The sequence below is a fragment of the Salmo salar genome, chromosome ssa01, assembly GCF_905237065.1.
Source record: "Salmo salar chromosome ssa01, Ssal_v3.1, whole genome shotgun sequence".
Lineage (NCBI taxonomy): Eukaryota > Metazoa > Chordata > Actinopteri > Salmoniformes > Salmonidae > Salmo > Salmo salar.
In genome coordinates, this window is record NC_059442.1 from 44980743 (window position 1) to 45004852 (window position 24110).

Here is a 24110-nt window from a genome sequence, read left to right on the forward strand (position 1 = left end):
AGCCATGACATCATTTTCTGGAATCTTCCAAGCTGTTTAAAGGCACAGTCAACTTTGTGTATGTAAAATTCTGACCCACTGGAATTGTGATACAGTGAATTATAAGTGAAATAATCTGTCTGTAAACAATTGTTGGAAAAATTACTTGTGTCATGCACAAAGTAGATGTCCTAACTGACTTGCCAAAACTATAGTTTGTTAACAAGAAATTTGTGAAGTGGTTGAAAAACAAGATTTAATGAGTTTTAATGACAACCAAGTGTATGTAAACTTCCGACTTCAACTGTAAGTACAACTCAGAATATGTTATTCTGTTCTTTTTATTTAACCAGGTAAATTGACTTAAAACATATTCTCATTTACAGCAACAACCTGGGAAATAGTTACAGGGGAGAGGAGGGATGAATGAGCCAATTGGAAGCTGGGGATGATTCGGTGACCACGATGGTATGAATTTAGCCAGGACACTGGGGTTAACACCCCTACTCTTACGATAAGTGCCATGGGATCATTAGTGACCACCATTAGCCTCATGCAGCGCGACACCTCTCCTTTGTATAGAGTTGATCAGGCTTTCGATTGTGGCCTGTGGAATGCTGTCCCACTCCTCTTCAATGGCTGTGCGAAGTAGCTTGATATTGGCGGGAACTGAAACAGGCTGTCGTACACGTCGATCCAAAGCATCCCAAACCTTCTCAAATTGTGACATGTCAGGTGAGTATGCAAGCCATGGAAGAACTGGGACATTTTCAGTTTCCAGGAATTGTGTACAGACCCTTGCGACATGGGGCCGTGCATGATCATGCTGAAACATCAATTTTCTGCAATGTTGCAAACTAGCTAGCATATGGAACAACTTTCTACATAATGTGTCCTACCTGGTCGGAAAACAGTGACTAACATAACATGTACCACCCCCTTCAACGGGCGTGTGGGGCACAGGAGGCTGCTGAGGGGAGAATGGCTCATAATAATGGCCGGAACGGCGCAAATGGAATGGCATTGAACACCTGGAAACCATGTGTTTGATGCATTTGTTACCATTCCACCTATTCCGCTCCAGTCATTAGAAAGAGCCTGTTCTCCCCAATTAACGAGCCACCAACCTCCTGTGGTGTGGGGGGAGTGTTCTTGAAATGTAACATACAATCAAAATCTTGCCGCTAGGAGGCAGCGGACCATTCAAACCGTTTTTGCAATACAAAATCCTCCAGACCCCCAAGGGAGGCGTGACAACGATGTGATTTTGGAGGTATGGCAACGTGAGACTACACCTATTTTACCTGCCACTGGTAATAGAACAATGACTGTGTACTGTATGTGTTCACAGATGCATCTATGGACCCAGAACTTGGAGACATGACCGAGAGATAGGCACTTACATCCACAATGTAGGACTGAAGGTAATTACTAATAATACAGGACAGCAGAAATGCCCAGTATTTCAAACTTCCACATAGTACCTGTTTGTGAGTCAGATATTATCTATCCTTCCTGCCATTGGTGATAGAACTGTGACTATGTGTGTATGTGTTCACAGAAACATGTATGGAGCCAGCACATGGAGACTTGCAAAATGATGTGATGAAGTCCAGATTGACAGACGGGCTTGATACTGATGTCTCTAAATGGAGAGACCTGCCACTAGGCATGACAATTTTACTAGACACAACTTATACTTCAATTATTGAATTGATTATTGATTTGAATAGTATCAGTCAATATTGGGAGGGAGAAACCCTGTGTATTCTGCACCAGGATCAGGGAACTCCTGTTGTATACGGGACACCACACAGGAAGGTATGACCACTCTGACATGTTTGCCAAGGTAGCCCCATTACCACCAGACAAAATGCCGATAGACACAGTATCTGTATCTGCTGGGAATGACAATGAAAGGTGAAAGGTGGACATTGTTATATTAGCTGAAAACTGCTTCTATGGTATTATGTAAAGGGTTGTTAATTCTGCACAGACCTGTTATTACATTTGAAAGTTATCAAAACACTTACTTTAGAATATCTAGATAAATTACACAACTGCATTCTTCTCATATTACTCTGTAGGCTACTGACCTATTCAAAGCTTCCTCTGGCATCTCACCATACATCTTAATTTTTTTATTTAACTAGGCAAGTCAGTGCCAAACCCTAACCTGGACGACACTGGGCCAATTGTTCGCAGCCCTTTGGGACTCCCAATCACGGTTGGTTGCAATACAGCCTGGAATCAAACTAGGGTCTGTAGTGATGTCTCTGGCACTGAGATGCAGTGCTTAGACCACTGCGCCACTCGGGAGCCCCAACTACATCTGCCTGTAGTTATTGAACTCAACCTATATCAAGCCAACTCACGTTCTATGAAAAATGACCTATAATTACTTACAATATGACTGACATTTTTTCCTTAAAAAAAATGGTTTTCCTCATCCTCCTCTAGACCTCTGATTGGCCAGCTCATCCTCCTCATGACATCATACTATATTAGGAAATAGCAAGCATTTTAAAATGGTCTGTTTTCGATACAAGTTTGAGGTGGGGGTTTTTATGTTTTTTCTCCAAATTATGCTTTGACCACACATACGGATGAGTCAACAACATTATTTGGGTATGAGTTAACAGAGTATTAACTTCTAAATGTTAGATTTTCACAGGACAGTTACTTTAATTGTTTTTATCGAGTGAAAAACTAGTGAGATTTTCCATTTACATGAGTGTAGCCAAGCTAAGTTGCTAGCTAGCTAGCTCACTTTTGTATGCAAGTCAATTAGAACAAGATGGCATTTTGGAAGATTTATTATTTTCCATTATAAATGTTTTGGCTATCAAATGTTTTTTTATTATTATTATTTTTTACAAATGAGGGCTCATATTGAGTGTATTTACATGTGTACATATGAACCATGCTCATGATATATATTTTAGAATGCTACTTTTTATGACATTTGTATCTAATGGTCGCATGCTATTTGCTAACTGCTAGCTAGCTTACTAATAGGCGATAGTTAGCCTTCCATTTTGTCCTAACTAGCTATTTTTTGCTTCTGTTATTGTTAGCTGTCCATTGGTTTTTGTTGCATTTAATACACAGGCTGAAAATGAATTTTAATGTATTTGAAAATGTATGAATGTTTGCTATTGGAATAAATGTAAACAGATACTTTAATTGTATGGTCTGAAAGTATTAAAAACACCCAGAAAACATCAAAAATACATTATCTATACAGCTAAAAATGACAATGTCATGCCAAAACAAATTGACATTGATAAAAAAGTGTGCTTTATCAATTTACCAGATTTTGCTATCCGTTACTTTGAAAAAAATAAAGATGTCAATATTCTTGTAATGCTTTTTATATAAAAAAATATATGAAATTACAGCTCAATTTGAGCAGAATTTTGTATATGCGATTAACTAACATTTTTAAACGTTTGATAATTGAACAGTCAATATTATGAGATTGAGAGAAATGTATAATAGAAAAGAAACCCAGCGTTGGCCCTCTTGGTTTAATGGTCAAGACATTGGCTTCTCCCATTGGAGACCCAGATTGGGTACATGGTAGGCCACGAGATGCTATGCGAGCCAGTCCAAGAGGTGGCCTACCATATACCCATTCAAGGGGTCTCACCTGAGCCTGCCCAAGTGGCTTACTCTGCCATGCCTACACCGCTCCTGACCAACAAGTGGTCCTAACATGGAGAGGCGGCCCACATATGCCAGCTTATCATTCTAAACGCCCACCAGGGTCGCACACCAGAAAGCCACAGAAGGGCCACTTTAGCCATTAGATTAGTCAATAAAGAAAAGGACTGCATTGAGCTTTTACCAATTAGAAATGTGCAACACACATTAGGGACGGCTGTACAAAATCCCTCCGAGTGGAGCAGAATACTGCTGAGATGGACTTGATCAAGCAAGTGGATTTCACCTGTTGACTCTCATGCAATTACACACCTGTCATTAATTATCAGGACTGCCCTGATAGGCTCACCTATTAATAGAACGTCTGATGGGCTGGCTCAACTTCAGAGAGAGATGGATAAAATTGAATCTTAATGAGCACATGTGAGGAAAAGAGAGCAGAGAGGCAAAGGGATAATGGAGGAGAGAGCGGTGAGAGAGATAGGAGAGTGAGAGGGCTATGGAGCGGTGAGAGAGAAGAGTTAAGCTTCAGTTATGTGGTGATGTCTCTGAATGGAATTCCACTGAATGGCTGAGTTGGTTTAGCTCAGCCTATCCAGTGAGCTGTGTGTGTGTCATAAAGTGGAAAAGTGACAAGTTATTTTGGATCTGGGTTTAGCAGGCAGAGTGAAGTAGGCTGAGTTTACATCAGCAGCCCAATTCTGATTTTCATCAATCACAGATCTTTTTCAGAGCTGATCTGATTGGTCAAAAAAACAATTAGTGGGGAAAAAAGATCAGAACTGGGCTACCTGTCTAAATGCAGCCATTCACAGACATCAAGGACCAGTTTCAAACATTTAATAAATGAAGGCATGGTTTACGTAACTGTTCTCAGTCTCAGAATGTGATATGTAATCTTTAGTTTTCTTTTCACACATCAAACCCAACCAATAAACCTTGCATATTAAAGTCTAACCAAAACCAAAGGCACAGGAGGTGGTGCAGCCCAGGAGGCAAGAGTTTGTTCCTCAAACTCACAAGCCTCCATTACAACATGCCCCCTTGAACAACCATACCTCTGGTGTGCGTCACCTCCCTTGCGCACCTCAAGCAGAAAACAATGGGGTTAAAAAGGGAAATTAGTCACACCTGATGTGTGTGTTTATGATGAGTAGAATTTCACCATTGTTCAATTCTGTGAGGAAACCGTTCCACAAACCTTCCCATCAAGCACGCACACACACACACACACACACACACACAAACACGTGGCAGTTTTCAAAACGCTTCTGCGATAAGGAGCTGAGATACACTTGTGCTTCTTTGGTAGGAGGAGGACACTCCTTTGTTCGCCTACTATAAATTGGCACTCTCCTCGACCACTTATCGGTTTCCAGGTCACGGAGCAGAGGAGGACGGAAGAACGGGGAGAGAACAGACTTTTGCCCAATTGGGATTATCCCTAGGAAATAGGCACTCAATTTTGACCCCAATGCAACCTGGGAGCAGGAAATTAGACAACAATGGCTCTCTCCCCAAGGAGCCATTATGGGGTCAGGAGGTTACGTCTCCACAGAGTAACTGATGAGTCCTAGAGGACCCATCTCTCATAGAGGACCAATCTCTCATAGCAATGCATGGGTTGACACAACCTGCAGTCCCCATGGTTATATCCGCAGGGTGGGCGGGTTTAGGGCCCTGAAATATTGTGTGGATAAAGGGTGGGTGGTTTGAATAAAGAGAAACCAATGCATTCAAAATCCATAAATGTATTATTCTTGTGCAGTTCATATCTGTAGGCTACATTGAGGTTTATCTTTTACTATCTGGCGTTAGTGTGTAGCCTTAGCTTAATTTTCAGATTTGTCCTGTTTTTCAATTTTTCAGATGTTAAATACCTTTTCTAAACTTAATTTTTAAGCCCACATATCATAATTATTTATTAAAAAGATCTGTCAGCTGTAGCCTCCTGAGTAGCGCAGTGGTCTAAGGCACTGCATTGCAGTGCTAGCTGTGCCACTAGAGATTCTGGGTTCGAGTCAAGGCTCTGCCGCGACCGGGAGACCCATGGGGCGTCTGGATTAGGGGAGGGCTTGGCCAGCAGGGATGACCTTGTCCCATCGCGCACTAGCGACTCCTGTGGTGGGCCGTGCGCAGTGCACGCTGACACTGTCACCAGGTGTACGGTGTTTCCTCCGACACATTCCTCCTACCAACTGGACACCACAAAATTGGGGAGAAAAAGGGGTAAAACAATAAATAAGAGTATCCCCCTTATCCTCCCTACTAGTAAGTGGTCCTTCCAAGGTGCACCACAGAGCAGATATTCATGTAGACAGTATCATGAGTGGAGAAGGAGAGAGAGTGTTATGAGTGACACACAGCATTTGATTTGATTTTAGCTGCCAGTGATGGCCAGGACTAGCAGGAAGTAAGTTTGTAAATTCATTTGATCAAGCTATGTAGCCTATTGATTCCTTCTTGATGTATAAATACCACATACTGTACATGTTTTGTTGTTTCTTTGTAATACTAGCCACCTAGCAATTTTATGAAGTTGGCATTAGCTGGCCAGCTAGATAGATGGAAGAAGTTTGGAACCACCAAGACTCTTCCTAGAGCCGGCCGTCCAGCCAAACTGAGCAATCGGGGGAGAAGGGCCTTGGTCAGGGAGGTGACCAAGAACCCGATGGTCACTCTGACAGAGCTCCAGAGTTCCTCTGTGGAGATAGGAGAACCTTCCAAAAGGACAACCATCTCTGCAGCACTCCACCAATCAGGCCTTTATGGTAGAGTGGCCAGACGGAAGCCACTCCTCAGTAAAATGCGCATGACAGCCCGCTTGGAGTTTGCCAAAAGGCACCTAAAGGACTCTCAGAGAAAGAAGATTCTCTGGTCTGATGAAACCAACATTGAACTCTTTGGCCTGAATTCCAAGCGTCACAGCTGGAGTAAACCTGGTGGCAGCATCATGCTGTGGGGATGTTCTTCAGTGGCAGGGACTGGGAGACTAGTCAGGATCGAGGGAAGATGAACAGAGCAAAGCACAGAGAGATCCTTGATGAAAACCTGCTCCAGAGCGCTCAGGACCTCAGACTGGGGCGAAGGTTCACCTTCCAACAGGACAACGACCCTAAGCACACAGCCAAGACAACGCAGGACTGGCTTCAGGTCAAGTTTCTGAATTTCGTTGATATTTCCGGGGGGTTTTCAAAAAAAAACTGTTTTTGCTTTGTCATTATGGGGTATTGTGTGTAGATTGATGAGAGAAAAATTTAGTTTTTTATCCATTTTAGAATAAATCTGTAACGTAACAAAATGTGGAAAAAGTAAAGGGTTCTGAATACTTTCCGAATGCACTGTATACGGTATATTTATAGTTTGGGTATAATGTATATATTTATGTTGTATTGTAATGTAGACGCAGGGCGTTAGGAAGCAGGTGCAGTTGGAGAGTTTAATATAAATGAACATGTAAAACAAAAACAACAGAAGCGTCTGGACATGAGAACATAAACAGAGACAATAACGCATGACGTGAAATGACAACGGAGCGCTATATATAGGGGGAGCAATTAGGGAAGTGATAAGGTCCAGGTGTGCCTAACGATGAGGCGCAGGTGTGCGTAATAAAGGGTTGCCAGGTGTGCGTAGTGATGGTTTGCCAGGACCGGTGGTAGGTAGACAGGCTACGTCCTGCGCCGGAGAGGGGGAGCAGGGGGAGCGGGAGTAGAAGGGACAAGTATATTCAGGGCGCATTTGTGAGAGGTCTCAGTATGTCTGCCCTGTTAAAATAAAGGTTAAATAAAAAAATAAAAAATAAAGTAAAAAAATGGATGTAACAACTGCTTATTGCTGTGATAAGAGTTCACACAGCAGCTCATCCTTCTCAGTACTAAAGTCCAGACTATCAAACCTAGAATATAAAGTGCATTCGGAAAGTATTCAGACCCCTTGACTTTTTCCACATGTTGTTATGTTACAGCCTTATTCTAAAATGTATTACATAGTTTTTCCCCTCATCAATCTACACACGAATACCCCATAATAACCATGCGAAAACAGGTTTTTTGACATTTCTGCTGCTAATTTCTTACAAATAAAAAATGGAAATACCTTACTTACATAAGTATTCAGAGCTCAGGTGCACCGACGGCAAAGATGAGAACCGGAGGTAAACTTTGTTAGCTTGCTATTACCATAGCACATTTTGTTAGCCCGTGATGATGTTATTCAATTATTGACCTCACAGTAAACCAGATTTGAGTAATTTATGTTTCGACGTGTTGACTCAAAAGCTGCACTGACAGATAACGTTAAACTAACTAACGCGAGGGACTACCCAGTCTAGCTAGCAACAGTGTTGCTTCATTAGCAACCTAGCCAATTTTATGAGCAGGGTTTTGACAGTTGCTATCTGGACACTGAATCCAACTGCTGGAACTCTGTTCACCACCAAACAAAGTATCACTAACTAACCAATTATTGTCTAATCAAGTACTGTCCAACTAGTAACAAAATGACTAGTAAAGACAGCTAGCTAACATGACGTTAGCTACTTTTGGTAACGTCAGCTCAATTAGCTAGCTAACGTTATCTGTTGAAAAAAAAATGCTGGATAGCAGAGTTAACAATGTTTCCGATTTATAAAAGATGGACAAACGGAAATTATTCTTGAGAGAGATGCAGCTCAGCAAATACAGAGACGGTTGTTGTATTTGCAGGAGTAAGTGAATATATTTTGTGTGTGTGTTTACAATACAATTATTTAACATCTGGCTACATAGATGGGTTGCCAACTGTCCCGTGTTAGCCGGGATGTCCCTCATATTGGGCTAAATTGGTTTGTCCCGTATATTCATCCAATCACAGTATCGCGTAAACGCGCCAATTCCTGCAAAGTCATTTCTGTTGTTTTTCGGTCGGTTTGACATATCAAGGAAATATGGATAAACCCGCAAAAAAGAAAAGACTGTGCGGCTACAACAAACAATGGGAAGCCAAAAAGACGTGGGTTAAAACCGTCGGTGGTGACTCGACGAAAGCTTTCTGTACTTTATGCCGTCGGGAATTCTCAATAGCCACGGAGGGGAAAATGACCTAACTCAGCATGCATCCACCGAAAGGCACAAGAAGGCCACGCTAGCTAAAGGTGCTAGCAACATCGGTGATTTCTTCGTGACGTCAGCTGCGGAAAATGATGATATGCGTCCTACCGTATGCGTGGCGAGCCCGTGTATTTCTCATTTGCCAGTGATGCCTCAAACAAGGGAAATAGATAAATGTTTCCAGTGTGCTTGAGATATTTCTGTGTCTGATGGAGTGCAGTACAAGTTACTTGACTTTTATGAAGAGAGTGATGATACTGCTAATGGCATACATCAAGCTCTGGTGAACTGTCGGGAAAAGCATGAACTGGATATTAGACACATCACAGCCTATGCAGCAGATAATGGCAATGTCAACTTTGGAAAACACCACTCCGTTTACCAGTTATTGAACAGTGCCAACATTCGCATTCTGAAAGCTAATTTCCCATCTCACATTGCTCATTGTGCCTTTTGCCTTTCCAATTAAATAATAATATGAATATACACTGTATATTCATTCACACAACACCATACCCACACCGCGGTAGCACCGTGCACTGGCACGCCACCTTTTGCCCCTTATTTCGTAGTACGTCACGAAAACGATGTGCGCGTTTCCATGGGGCAGAAGTCAGCCTGTCGTGAGCAAGAATGACACTGCCATGTGGGGAATAACTGGCTTCTTTCAGCATGTTTCATCATGTTATTGATACCATGTCTTATTTTGAGGTGTTTTGGCTGATTTGGCAATTATTTTTCATGTCAATGCAAATATGGCTCAAATTCGCTAGCTAGCTAACCAACAACTGTAATGATGTACAGTACCAGTACTATTTTCTACATTGTAGAGTAATAGTGAAGACATCAAAACTATGAAATAACACATGGAATCATGTAGTAACCAAAAAAGTGTTAAACAAATCTGTCCTTTGGTCTGATGAGTCCAAATTTTTGATGTTTAGTTCCAACCACCGTGTCTTTGTGAGACGCAGAGTAGGTGAACGAATGATCTTTGCATGTGTGGTTCCCACCGTGAAGCATGGAGGAGGAGGTGTGATGGTGTGGGGGGTGCTTTGCTGGTGACACTCAGTGATTTATTTAGAATTCAAGACACACTTAACCAGCATGGCTATCATTCTGCAGTGATACGCTATCAAATCTGGTTTGCGCTTAGTGGGACTATAATTTCTTTTTCAACAGGACAATGACCCAACACACCTCCAGACTGTGTAAGGGGTATTTGACCAAGAAGGAGAGGGATGGAGTGCTGCATCAGATGACCTGGCCTCCACAATCACCTGACCTCAACCCAATTGAGATGGTTTGGGATGAGTTGGACTGCAGAGTGAAAGAAAAGCAGCCAACAAGTGCTCAGCATATGTGGGAATTCCTTCAAGACTGTTGGAAAAGCATTCCAAGTGAAGCTGGTTGAGAGAATGCCAAGAGTGTGCAAAGCTGTCAAGGCAAAGAGTGGCTACTTTGAAGAATCTAAAATATATTTAGATTTGTTTAACACTTATTTGGTTACTACATGATTCCATATGTGTTATTTCATAGTTTTGATGTCTTCACTATTATTCTACAATGTAGAAAATAGTAAAAAATTAAGAAAAACCCTTGAATGAGTAGGTGTGCCCAAACTTTTGACTGGTACTGTATTTGAAACAACAAGTGTGCACTCATCTGTTTTGCCCCATGGTTGCACGCATGTTTATTTTTGTTACTAAAGCAAGAACACAAGTATTGTGGACAGTGAAGGGTAAGACAGTTGAATGTTAATCAGGTTTAAGATTGAGTGAACTGCTAATATCATCAAGGAACAGAAATGATCCCAGATTTGACCTTTAGCTCAATTCAGGTAAACATTATTTGCCTGTTGTGTGTGTGTGTATATTACTTCTGTGTGTGTTTGTCTGTTCAAAATACTCCATATTGCTACGATACTGATATTGTGCCGTCTCTGTAATAATATAGGAGATCCAGGAAACAGAACTTCAGACTAGTGATGGGCATTCTGGCTCTTTTCAGTGAGCCGGCTCGTTCGGCTCAGCTCACCAAAAAGAGCTCCCAAACGGCTCTTTAAAAAAAATATGTTTTGTATTTTTTCAAATCAAACAGTTTGTGATAGTTTGACTATGATTGGTGTTAAAACAATTCTAATTAAATTATTACATGAAATCATACTCTACCTTAACCACAATGTATTTAAAAATGCATTTGTTTGTTATGAAAAAGAATGCTATTAAACATTTGCATTTAAAGTATAACGTTTTTAATGTATTTAAACAAAGTGCATATAAATGTAACCATTCCAAATGAATGCAATCTGAACAGCATAATAGAATATTGCACCATATCAAAGAAAAATAAATAATGTTCAAAACTGCAGCATCCCATTTAAAACATTAAACTGGTCCCTCTTTTCTCTCTCTTCTTTATTGCCATGTTATAACCAGCAGCACACAGCAATGCTGACCATATTTAGCTTGTATGAGAAATTTGCATTCAGAAATGCAAGCTGCCTCACTTTCGAGGGACTGATGTGGTTTCTTCTCTCAGTAATTATTTGTCCCGTTTTCGAGAAGACCCTCTCAGAGGGAATGGATGTGGCCACTATGCAGAGTCTCCCTGTCAGGACTTTAGGAAGTCGTGGGTAGACAGAGGCCTTGTTCTTTCACCAGCTCAGAGAATCTGCAGATCTTTGGAGGAGGGACTCCTACAAATAGGATCGGACCTCCATTATGGCATCTGCTGAGGGATTCCTTCGTGCTGCATCCCCAGTTGCTCTCTTGTCAAACAGCATCCAAACAGCAGACGTTTGTGGCACTACTGCTGGTGCTTCTGCTCCATCTGATCCCTCTTCTTCCTGTTGCCCAGGTGCCTGAGACAGCTGACTGCTGGGGCTGTCCCTCCCTGCTGCTGAGGTTATTCTTTGAAGAGCCTCATCAATCGCTCTGGCATCACTGAAGACTAACTTCTTAAACCTGGGGTCAAGTGCAGCGGTTTCTGATAGCATGTGATTATATTCCATTCTGTGGAACTTTCTGAACATTGATGAACATAGGGTGTCTGTCACATGTTCTGTGGTTACATTTGCATTTGCTTCTCTCTGGCGGCTGGCTGAGATTCGCTGCAGACCCTTACACAGGAGTATCATTTTTGAGGCTGTCACATAGCTGAAAAGAGAGAACAGTAACTTATTAGTTCAAGTTCATGGTTTGTCTACTGATACTACATTCTCATCTACTGCTCATATACATATATAATACTGGATTAAATAATGATGTAGTAATAACTGCTTACTGTACCTCTCTCCACTGATCGCCACAGTGACCTGCTCAAAGGGTTCCAGGACTCTGCACACCTCCTCCACCACCTCCCATTCCTCTTGGGACAGAGCATCAACAGGTGCATTGACAATGGCCAGGGTAGAGATGATGGCATCCTTTGACTCAAGAAACTGCTTCAACATATAAAATGTTGAATTCCACCACGTAGTGTAGTCTTGTTTAGGCCTCAGCCATCTGGCGTTGTGTGGACTTTAGTTTTTCAGCACATACTGTGCTCCTGTGGAAGTATTCCACAGCTGCTTTCACTTTGTCCACAGTGGGCTTCATCACCTTCGGAGCTTCTCTTACAAATCAGGTTGATTGTGTGGGTAAGACATGGATGATGGGTCCATTTTAAAATGTTCATGGCTTTGGTTATGTTAACTGCATTGTCGCTAACACAACAGACCACTTTTCCATCTACTTGCCATTTTCAACAGTTCCTCTGCCAAGTTCTCTGGGGTGTGTCTGTCGCTGAACTCAAAGCAGTCCAGAAGACAGCTTGACATCGAAAAATCGTCAATGAAGTGACATGTAACCGACATGGTTACCCTTGATGTCTAGTAGTCAGTGATGAGGCAAACTGCAGTAGCATTTTGGACTCTTTCCCACACTGAAGCCTTTGTGCTCTCTTACAGTTGTGGAATAAGTGATTTTGAAAGGGTTTTCCTGCCTGGAATTGTGTACATTGGATTTAGACTATTGCTATAATTTCTAAAACCTCTGTCCTCCACGGTGGAAAATGGCTGGAAATCGGTGGCAATCATTTTAGCCAATGCAATATCAATTTGGCCATGTTTTGCTACAGACATAGACTTTGGCATAAACTTGTCCATAGAAGACTGCGTTGCTGTGGGTCACGGAGTAGGCCTACTTGACTGAGAGGATACATCTCTGGCTCCACCACTATCACTAGCAGGCCCGCTAGTTTCTCCAAGCTCCGCTACAGCTAGCTTCACAGTTGTGTGTACAGTTCGTATATGCCGGTGTAGGTTGTGCGTAGAACTGGCTATATATGACATTTTGTTTTGGCAAATTCTACACTGTGCTCTACATTATTCAAATGCATCCAAATGCTACTGTGCTTCCGACTCATTTTCCAGCTGTTATTTTCACAGCTGTCCTTCCTCTCTCTCCTCGGCTGCTAAGTGTGTGACTGAGTGAGTTGGCCTCGGCCCTCCCTCACGCATCTTTGGTTCATTGGTTGACACTGCGTGTCTGATTGACAGGAACAACAGGTGAGGCTGTTAGTCTGATCAGACAGTCAGAACAAATGCGTGTACGCTTGAGCATTTAGGCCTAAAGTTCCCATCACTGAAGGCAATCATACAGGCCACGATGACCATCCCAGTTAGCAGCTGTGAGAGAGATTTGACTGAAGGGAGGGCCATCCATTTTTATTTCAGAGAGATACGATTTTCTCCAGGTGTCCTGCATTATAAATAACATACAGTCCCTTAAAACCGAACAAACTGATGTAATTTGGACATTTTTAACGGAAAATCATTGGCCTTTTTGGGGGGTTGGCATATTCTCCCCGTCCCTAAGCGTCTTTTCTGCGCATATGAGAAGCATAGATGAAAAAGCAAAAAGGGAACAAACTTTACCCATGTCAACTAGATTGAAGCATTCATTCTATCGATTTATGACATTACACTAGTGAGCAAGGGTATTTATTCTATCTATATATGACATTATTCTGGTGAGCAAGGGTTTATTTAGCCTAGGGCAACAAGTAATGATAGAAGAGAAGCTGCATGTAGGCTATCTAATCCTAAAATGTGAACTTTATCACTGTAGCCTATAGTTGGGCGGTTGCGGATGGGTTTATTGGCAATAGCCGGCGGGTGCGTGAACAAACAGCTGACCCGCGCATCTCTAGCGTGCGTGTGTGCGCGCGTGTCTGTGCCCTTGCCTCAGTACGCGTGTGCGTGTCAGCCTCTCCCTGACAACCAATCTGGCGCTCCAGCACAGGGATCATGCTGAGATTGTCTCCTGCTCCCGCTGTTACCCAATACTTTCATCTCTCTCCTGCTCTCCATCCACCCCTCTCACCATCCTTCCATTTCTGCCTCACTCTCCCTGATTTGACTGAGGCCCTCTGTTTGTTCTCTCCTTCCCTATACCACATGTTCTAGTAAGACAATATTGCCATCTAGTGGTCAAAACAAATCATTACAGTGGAACACTACAATAATGTGGTTAAACACACACGCGGAAACCAACACTGAGTATATCAAACATTAGGAACACCTTCCTAATATTGACTCCCCTCACCTCTTTTTGCCCGCAGAACAGCATTAATTCGTCGGGGAATGGACTCTACAAGCTGTCAAAAGGGTTCCACAAGGATGTTGGCCCATGTTGACTCCAATGCTTCCCACAGTTGTGTCAAGTTGGGTGGTGGACCATTCTTGATATACACGGAACTGTTGAGCATGAAACAAACCGGTTCGGCTGGCACCTACCACCATACCCCGTTCAAAGGCACTTAAATATTTTGTCTTGCTCATTCACCTTCTGAATGGCACACACACACACACACAATCCATGTCTCAATGCTTAAATATCCTTCTTTAACCCGTCTCCTTCCCTTAATCTACACTGATCGAAGTGGATTTAACAAGTGACATCAATAAGGGATCATAGCTTTCACCTGGATTCAGTTGGTCATTCTATGTCATGGAGAGTGCAGGTGTTCTTAATGTTTTGTATACTCGGTATATATCGCCCTTTGGACCAACCATTGCTCCAACTCTCTGACCAAGCAGCCACACCCTACTGCACCAAGCTTTTCCAACAGAGAGACAAGTAGACTACATTTCCCAAAACAATCAATTTGTTCCAAAGGGAAATTCGTAGCTGTGTAGTCAAAAGAAACATTATAAATGAAGGTGAATGTTGTCGTGTCAGTTATAATGATGAAAAGTAGGTATTGGACCAATGTAGTCTTGTAGTCTGCCTGTGAGAATGTGTGAGTGAGATACTGTATAGCGGCTGCTGGCTGGCGAGGATGAGCGCCCTGCCGTGCACCATTTGCTCGGCAGCGGGTGACATCCATGCTCACAATCCATGTAGAAAAAAGTGCAGTTCGTGGGCTTACACGGGAAAGAGAGGCAGGGGGAAATTACACTACAGAACAGTAGCAGTGCAGCTGCACACACTACTGTCGTTCCCTCCCCGACTGAGTCGTGCCTAGTCAGCTGCAGATACGTGGCATCGCCAGTATAGGGCGGAAAGAGAGCCCTTACATTTAAATTGAGAGAAAGAGAGAGACCGCACTGGACCAGGACACGTCCTCTCCTCGCCCGGAGTTCCACGTGGACCCAGTCATTGACCAAAACACATCCCGTGGGCCAGTTCGAATACTTTCCAAATACATCCTTCCCCCTATATATCGTCCACCTCTGCTGTTACGTCAGATCAGTGAACACTTAAAGGAAAGGAAGAAAAGAAGGATATATTGAAATGATTCGACCGGTGACTTGATCTCGCCCCTGCGCAGTGCAGATATTACCGGGAGGGCTGAACGGTAGAATCTCCCGCTATGAAATCACAACCTCAACTTACAACACGACGTTAGCATGCGTTTCTCTGTCTACTCGTCAAACCGGCCATCAGGTAGGATATGGCAAGATTGCAACTATATAAAACGATGCATCATAACTTATTTGAGAGACGTTTTGAGTGAGCGATTTCTACGTTACCGTTGTAGCATCAGATGGATAGAATGTTGCAGCATTAGCATCACAGCTATCTCTAGTAATAATGGAGATGTTTTAAATCACTAGGCCTACTGTATGTTATAATGATACCGCTTAATAATTCAACGTTGGACACAAATGCCAAATCACTGCAATTGTAAAATAGCCTACGCTCGTCTGGCCTTCCTACGGATGCAGAACTGATGGGCTGAAAGCATACATTATTTCCCATAACCTACGGCTATTGCCTTAGTTACATCTTCCAGAACATAATTCAGAAATGTTTGAATAACAAAATTAACGGCCGAAATGTTACAATACGCCTAAAATGTTTAATGTCGGAGCAGAATGACAGCCCCAGTTATTTTCGTACTTGCAGGTGCATCGTTGGAGACTGGCGCTGACATGTTGGTGACCGGTGTGCTTTCCCTGCTCCTACTCGCGCACCAGTGTGTTTCTGCGCCACAGGTGCCCGGGGACCAAAGGTGGGCCCTGACACACACTCACTTACACACACATCGAAGGTATAGGGTTTGGCCTCAAGTTTTGAATATGAACCAAGATGGATTTTCCAGCAAGTTTAGGTTTCCTGTTGGCTTGGGTATATTTTGTCTTTCATTTGTTGTTTATTTGGTGAACCAGTCAGACAACATGATGTGTAGCCCCCCTGACAGCATTCAGCCATCAGCCAGCACTGAGGGACTAGCGTTGTGTAGGAGTGATGCCACCTGAAGTATAAAAAAAAAACACAAAAAAAAAACACTGATAAGGTCATATTGGAATAACAGAGACAGGAAGTATAATGTTAAGGGAATTACATCACATCCTGTCCCTGGGTGGTAACAGCAACAACAGAGGAGAAATAGGGGTCAGAGTTCCGAGTGAGCCTGTTTATATAGCACCTCAGGTAGAGGTCAAAGGTAATCTTTCCCTGCACTTAATCCTATTAATAAAACCAACATAAAGTATTTGTTCTCACAACAGTCTCTCTCTGTCTCTGTCTCTCTGTGTTTGTCCCACAGAGTAGAGTCAGCAGGAGCCCCTCTCACACTGGCCAATCCCTTTGGCTCTGGAGACGAGGAGCGCAGGTGAGTGGCACCTTTTACTTTAATTATTACAGGGGTGGTCAACTCTACAAAATAAAGGGTTTAATCAGGCCAAATCTGGCCAACCCTCCTCCAGGAGAGCTGCTGGGTGTGCAGGGCTTTGCTCCAGCCCTAATTTAACCCTTTAATCTGACAGGGGCATGTATTATGTTATTTCACACCATCAGCTCTGGACTTTGAGTAGGTGTTATGATGTGTCGCCCAGACAGATAAGATGCTGTATGTAGCTATGTTCAAACACAGGTTTAGGATGCTGTTATAATGTTTGCCTATTTTCACAACAATCTGGTTGAACAAACGAATGAACAAACAAATGACTGAAATAGTTTCTGCTATTACACAATTACCCCATTTAGTTGTGTTCTGTAAAAGGTCAAAGGTTGTCTAGGTGTGTGATCTGTCCAGGCCTCAATTTATATGCAGCTCACACACGCCACTGACTAGGCCTACTGTGTGATTTAAGACAGGTGAGCACAAGGGCATGCTAACTGTACACTAGGGGTTGAATAGCGGATTTCAGTCCGAACCCACTCCCTTTTCCCGGGATAAATAACTGCGAGAAACCGGTAAATTATAATAAATCATTTCTATGAACAGCATGATGTGAAATGGAACTTTAAAATGATATGCAATGTCTAAATCTGTCTTGTCTACGGACTTCTCTCTGCTATCGGCTTGATCAATCATCATCACTCAGGGTGGGGACAGACAGGGCATCTCAGACAGGCCTACAGACAGGCCTACATGTGCTGCAGCATAGCCTATGCTACATTAATAGGCTATAAGTACTGAATCTGCATCTAATTTACACATCTCCATCTGGCTTTCAGGGGTCAGCTTTTTTAAAATGTAATTGCAGCTGCAGAGTTTTAAAACAGCATATAGCTTGAATATTGTTGCTTTAAGTCAGTGTGCACGCAAGCACGATCGCAGTCTTTCTCTCGCCATTCAAATTGCATCCAAAATAGATAATTATGTTCAAGATTGATACTTTTGTATAAATAGTGTATGTGGACACCCCTTCAAATGAGTGGATTCGGCTATTTCAGCCACACTCGTCAACGTTTCCCTTTACTGTGGCAATAGTGATCAAATCAGCGCAATATTAGCCACTTTCATTGCAACATACCGAAACAAAACGAACTATGCAAGAGATTTTGCCGAACGCATCGGAGTAGGAGTCTATTGCGCACGACTCAGCCCAGACCGGCGCGGCATAACAAATCAGAGCTGCAGTAGACCTATATGCAAATAGACCATTGCCATGTATGGGTCTTACTTTGAACTGTACTGCAAGAGCTCCATGTAACCATGTGTGCACATTCTGCTAATTTCCTTTGCTAGTTAGTGAGATATTAGCCTGGTTATAGATAACTTCTAGTCCGCAATAGGGTAGTGACTGCCTACAAGAGCACAGAATGTGTACATTTCTAGACATCTTTGAAAAGCAAGTCAGGTAAAGAGCTTTTTTTTGTCATAAAGGGGCAGTGTTGTATTTTGAGGCAGGCTTGAATAAGCTAAGTAGCCAATAGGCAGAGGGCAACATCATGTGTCTGATTCTCTGTAATAATGATATGGGAACAATAATGCATTTGATTTTGTAAAGTGGTCTCTTGCATCAAACAACACAACAACATTTTTAGTCACCTCCTTGTCTGAAGGACAAGTGGATAAACAGGTTAATGTCAAGCCCTGCATGTATTTTTCAAAAGTCTCCTGGAATGTAGGTCTACATTGAACACCATACATTGGCTGCTACAGGAGGCGGAACGACAGAACAGCTATTTCCATGTTAAAATGTTATGGGATGCATTTTCTCCATTGTTTTTTATGGTAGGGCACTCTGGTAGGCCTACATTATGATCAAATATCCACAAGTAGCCTAGTTAACCACTGTTCAAACTGTAACTTAAAGTGGGTACAGCCTCAGTGTTCACAGTAAACGCGCACTGGAAGTTGCACAGAATTTTCACAACGTTCAAGCTTGCGCTCAGCAGACCTGAAATTTGCTCAGTGACAAAACATTTTGAGGGAACATTGGGTATAGTAGTAGGTGCCATGCGCACCGGTTTGAGTGTGTCAAAAACTCTGCTGGGTTTTTCATGCTCAACAGTTTCCCGTGTGTATCAAGAATGGTCCACCACCCAAAAGACATCCAGCCAACGTCAGACCAGTGGTCGAAAACGGGTCATTGATGAAAGAGGACAAAGCTGGCTGTCACGAATTGTGCGGAGCAACAGACGGGCTACAGTTAGTCAACTGACAGTCCAGTACAACATTGGTGCCCAAAGACCAATAAAAGAATGCACAACTCATCATATCTTGACTCGAATGGGGTTTGGCAGCCGACAACCTTACAGAGTTCAACTTCTTTCAGCATAAAAACAAGAAACTGCGGTTGCAGTGGGCTAAGGAACAAAAACACTGGACACTGGAGAATGTGAAAAACATTGCCTTGTCTGATGAATCCTGGTTCCTGCTGTTTCACACTGTTAGGACGACTAGGGTATGGAGAAAACCACATGAGTACATCCATCCATCATGCCTCATCTCAACATTGCAGGCTGGTGGTGATGGTGTGGGTTGTGTTTTCATTCCATACATTGGGCCCCTTGATAAAAGTGGAGCAACGTTTGAATGCCACAGGATATCTGAACAGCATTGACAATCAGGTGCATCCCTTCATGGCAGCAGTGTATCCATCGGCAAATCGATTTTTTCAGCTGGATAATGCCCAATGCCACAAGTTTAGGATTGTCCAGGGAGGGTTCCACTGACATGACACGTAATTCAGCTTACTGCAGTGGCCTGCCCAGCCACCAGATCTCAATCTAATTGAGCATCTGTGGGATGAGACTGAACAAGCTATTTGGAGTAGAGATCCACTACCATCCAACTTGACACAACTGTGGGAAGCATTGGAGTCAACATGGGAAAACACCTTATAGAGTCCATGCCACGACGATTAAGGCTGTTCTGAGGGCAAAAGGACGTGCAACTCAATATTAGGAAGGTTTTCCTAATGTTTTGTACACGCAGTGTACTGTATATATAGATGTCCTAGACTACCCTGTTTCAGGTAATGCATTCAACGCAGTATTAGCCTTAAATGTAGCTAATGAATGATGGGTTATGCATAAGCTTCTAACTTATAGCCTCTGTCTCTTGCACAATATGCACCTTCACTCCGCTGGCTCCTTAACTCTTGGAGTCCCAGGAAAAGCGAGACTAGAATAGCTTGCTGGACTTAATAAAACAAATCTTATACTAATAGACTATTAGCAAACAAGAGCTTGCGTCCCTTTTCTGACTGTTAAATACAGCAGCCAGTAGAACTCCCGGTGAGTGAAAGAATAGAGATCGCGGGATGGCGGTAAGCTATAGCAGTTATTTGTTCAGACCCATAACCATTCAATCTTTGTTAAGAGAAGAGAAAGCCGTCTGCATCTTATTCTAGTCCTATATTTATTCAAGCATGTCATCACAATGATGAAGATAAGGACAACGAGACGTATTTCATTTAACTGTTGAAAGTCGAGGAAGGAATGACGCGACAATGGAGAGAGAAAGAGGTAGGCTAATACGCACGCCGCACAACATTAGGGGAAATATGATGAGAGGTATATATGCGTTGGCCTACTAATTATAAACATGTAAAATAGGCCCTATTATATTTCAAAATTAAAATGAAATTCGCTAGCCTATAATTGTAACTTTGTATTAGTTACGGTATTGTATTGTACTGTGTTATACGGACTGGAATTACGCACCTCGTTCAATCCATGAAGCTGGGGGAGAACATGTGACGCTGATGCAGGACATGCGGCCTACAGTCCACACAAAGATTTAGCCTACTGGAGATGTTTCATTTATTTACCCAAGACAGTATAGGCAGGCATACATCTATTGGCTTTTATGTTTTTCTGTCGTACATAATGTGCGGTAGCCTATATATCATAGGCTATGTATTGGATAACGACAAAATCATTTGGGCTTTTTTGGGCTTAAGGATCTTAATGTCTTTTAATGTATGGCTCATCAGGCTCAGGTAGCATCAGGCTTGAATTTTCATGCTGATCAAAGCTCTAATCAGATCCTGACATATTTCGATGCTTTATACACTGAGTGTACAAAACAATAAGAACACCTGCTCATTCCATATACTGACCAGGTAAATCCAGGTGAAAACGGATCCCTTATTGATGTCTCTTGTTAAATCCACTCCAGTCACTGTAGATGAAGGAGAGACAGATAAATAATGATTTTTAAGGCTTGAGACAATAGAGACATGGATTGTGTATGTGTGCCATTCAGAGGGTGAATGGGCAAGACAAAAGATTTAAGTGCCTTTGAACGGAGTATGGTAGTAGGTACCAGGTGCACCGGTTTGTGTCAAGAACTGCAACAATGCTGGGTTTTTCATGCTCAACCGTTTCCCGTGTGACAACTGGGGGAAGCATTTTAGTCAACATGGGCCAGCATCCCTGTGGAACGCTTTTGACAGCTTGTAGAGTCCATGCCCTGATGATTTGATGCTGTTCTGAGGGCAGGGGGGGGTGCAGCTCAATATTAGGAAGGTGTTCGTAATGTTTTGACATGACACTTCCGGTTTGGGTGGGAAAATACTTGCTTACACAGGAGAAAAGTGATTTATTCTCAGGATTAAACATTTGAAAAATACAGGGAAAATATTTATCCCTACCGTAGACAGAACAGACCAGGGAGGGAACAGAGAGCTTGTTTGTTAAACCTTGAGACATGTTGAGACTAGATTACAGTGATACTTTCTGTACAGTGAAGTAACGTGCTACCCAGTCAGGTGGGCCTGAGGTTTAACCTTCTATCCCAAGCCCTAACCTCTGTGAACTGTAACTGCTGGCCTCTAACGTGTGTGTGTTAGGCTGCTGCAGAGCTACATCAAGGCCAACCTGAAGGAGGGACAGGGAGGACCAGATAGCACCTGGGAACAAGGTAAAAACACACACACACACACACACACACAAAAAAAATCATTGACCTAAATAATGAATCAACATCTTCCTATTTCCTGCTGGTCAGAGGTGTTTTTCCTGTTCAGTCTCCATGACTATGACCGCAGTGGTGACATGGATGGCCTGGAGATGATGAAGCTGCTCTCTGAATACAACTCCCACAATACACCTGGAGAACAGTCAGCTGAGCCGGTGAGAGGGGTGTGTGTTTTTGTGGAATATCTGTAGAAAAGATCTTCAGTGTTATGGTTAGGACATACTTTATTGTACTGACTGATTTTGTAACTTTGTCTTGATCTTAGTCAGTTTGGCCAACTAGGTAGCAGGAAATAATATAAGGGTTGTGTATCAGGATTCAAATAGATAATGTAGCCTGTACTGTTGTGTCGGTATGAAGATGTTACTGTTGGACTCACTTTAGCTGTAAGTGAATCTCCACTAATCCTAAAGTTGACTGTACAGTATTTGTTAGTGAATATGTACACTAAGCCAATGTTTTTTGTGTGTGTGCGTGCGTCCCAGGTGGTGGACATGGTAGACTTTCTCCTGCAGACTCAGGATCTAAACATGGATGGTCTAATAGCTCCCCCTGAGCTACTCTCTCCCCCCAAACTACAACAACCAGACTCCCAGGGTGCACCTGAACAGGGAGGGAGTGTGGCCCAGGAGCAGGTAGAGGTCAAAGTGGAAGTCAAAGTTGTTGAGGAACCAAAACAAGAAAATGCAGCACAGAAAGAGGAGATGAATGTAGAGGAACAGCCCAAGGAAGAAGAGTCAAAGCCAGGAGTTGTGAGACAGGAAGTTAAGACCAATGAACATCCGATACAGGCAGAGGAGAAAGGACTGCATATCCCCGAGGCCCCTGCTGCTGATCATGAGCAAAATAGGCCTGCTCCTGTTCATCAGGGGCAGCCTGAAATGTAAACACACAATAACACGCAAACAGCACTCCAACACTACTACAATACTTCCGTCCAGATCAAGGGGGTCAGTCAATAGCAGGAGCCCTTTGACTGACAGCAGAATTAGCAAATCACCTAATCTACCTTGAGGGGAGGGGCTTGTTTGTTTCACATTGAGGGATTTTTCTTTGGTACTGAAGAATTGTAAACTGAGATATCAGCCATATTGTTTAAGCTGCTGTTATATATTTCAACACATTGCAATTCTGAACGAGAATATAATTCAGTATTAAATGTATTTTGCCAAAAGATACTGCTAAATAGTACAGTTTGACCTTTAGTTTATTGATTTTGGGGTAAATAGTTGCTTTGTTGAAGCTATGAAAATGAAGCCATATTGGAATGGACAATCTGAAAAGTTAATGGACTGCATGTATGAACGTGTCAAACGCAATGCCTTTAAATGATACTTGGAGAAAAAGTATTCCCCCTCCAGTGCAATATAAAAAAAAAACATTGTTCACTCCCCTTCATGGATGCAAAAGGAGTGGTTTGGTTTAAGAAATTCAGTGGGAAAATCCCTTTGAGTTGGGCTCTCTCATTGTCACAGCAGCTGTTGACTAGATTCTCCCTTTTCCAGGTCAAAAACCCCAGGGCTTTTTCACTTGAGACCTATAAACTAAAGTGCCATCTGGTGATTTACACAAATTATATTTTTTGCTTTGCTGCCTGCTCAGCCACAACAGTACTAGAGCCCAATTTAGTCTCACTTCTAGAAGTGTGCACTTGTTCCTTTAAAATCCATGAGGGGAGTAAACAAATACACTTTGGGGAGAAGTGTAATCAATGATTTAGTAACATGGGATGAATATTTGGTTTGCTGTAAATTTCCTGAATTGGAAGGTGTGTATATTTGACAAAAAAAAAGCCAACATGACTGCCACCTTTGTGTAGTTTCTATCACAGTGGTCACTAGGTACTGATTGTGCCTTGTTTGTTTAAAAGGGGCATGTCCACTCACTTTGCTGTTACAACATTTCCACTCAGGGATTCCTATGCCAAAATCCCAATTGGGCCCCTAAGCACTTAGAGCCAAGAGGATCTGACAGCTGTAAGCAATATGGTAATATTCACCACCTTGCCATCTAAGCTACCAGTATGTGGAAGTTTCACCATGTTGCTTACACTATTAAAATCGACAAGTGCGTATTGGTCCACACCTACTAATGACAATTCAGTCACCAGATGGGTCAAAGTAAAACAAAGAATGCCGAGGCATTCATGTATAGAACGTTAGCTGGATGTTTAGAACAACAAGTCCTGGGGGTGAGAAGAAAAGGATCCACTAAACAAGGACATGA

At 42.5% G+C, this 24110-nt stretch overlaps 1 protein-coding gene across 3 annotated transcripts; it reads left to right on the forward strand.

Moving 5' to 3' along the window:
* Positions 1-7773: 7773 nt before the first annotated feature.
* On the forward strand, positions 7774-23692 carry LOC106603201 (cell growth regulator with EF hand domain protein 1). Of its 3 annotated transcripts, none has more exons than XM_014196558.2 (6): positions 7774-7801; positions 16130-16235; positions 16773-16838; positions 21757-21827; positions 21915-22048; positions 22370-23692. In XM_014196558.2, the coding sequence occupies exons 1-6, from the start codon at positions 7789-7791 to the stop codon at positions 22769-22771; spliced, it is 792 nt and encodes a 263-aa protein (XP_014052033.1). In that variant the 5' UTR covers positions 7774-7788; the 3' UTR covers positions 22772-23692. The 3 variants fall into 3 exon arrangements, with proteins under 3 accessions (XP_014052033.1, XP_014052013.2, XP_014052023.2); XM_014196538.2 differs by lacking the exon at positions 7774-7801 and adding an exon at positions 15276-15667; XM_014196548.2 differs by lacking the exon at positions 7774-7801 and adding an exon at positions 15276-15667 and having other exon boundaries at positions 21915-22039.
* The last annotated feature ends 418 nt before the right edge of the window (positions 23693-24110 follow it).

Coding starts and splice junctions, on each gene's coding strand:
- LOC106603201 (XM_014196538.2), top strand. CDS start 15,631: ATGCGTTTCTCTGTCTACTCGTCAAACCGGCCATCAG. Junction 21,828..21,914: donor AGATAGCACCTGGGAACAAG/GTAAAAACACAC, acceptor CCTGCTGGTCAG/AGGTGTTTTTCCTGTTCAGT. Junction 22,049..22,369: donor CAGCTGAGCCGGTGAGAGGG/GTGTGTGTTTTT, acceptor CGTGCGTCCCAG/GTGGTGGACATGGTAGACTT.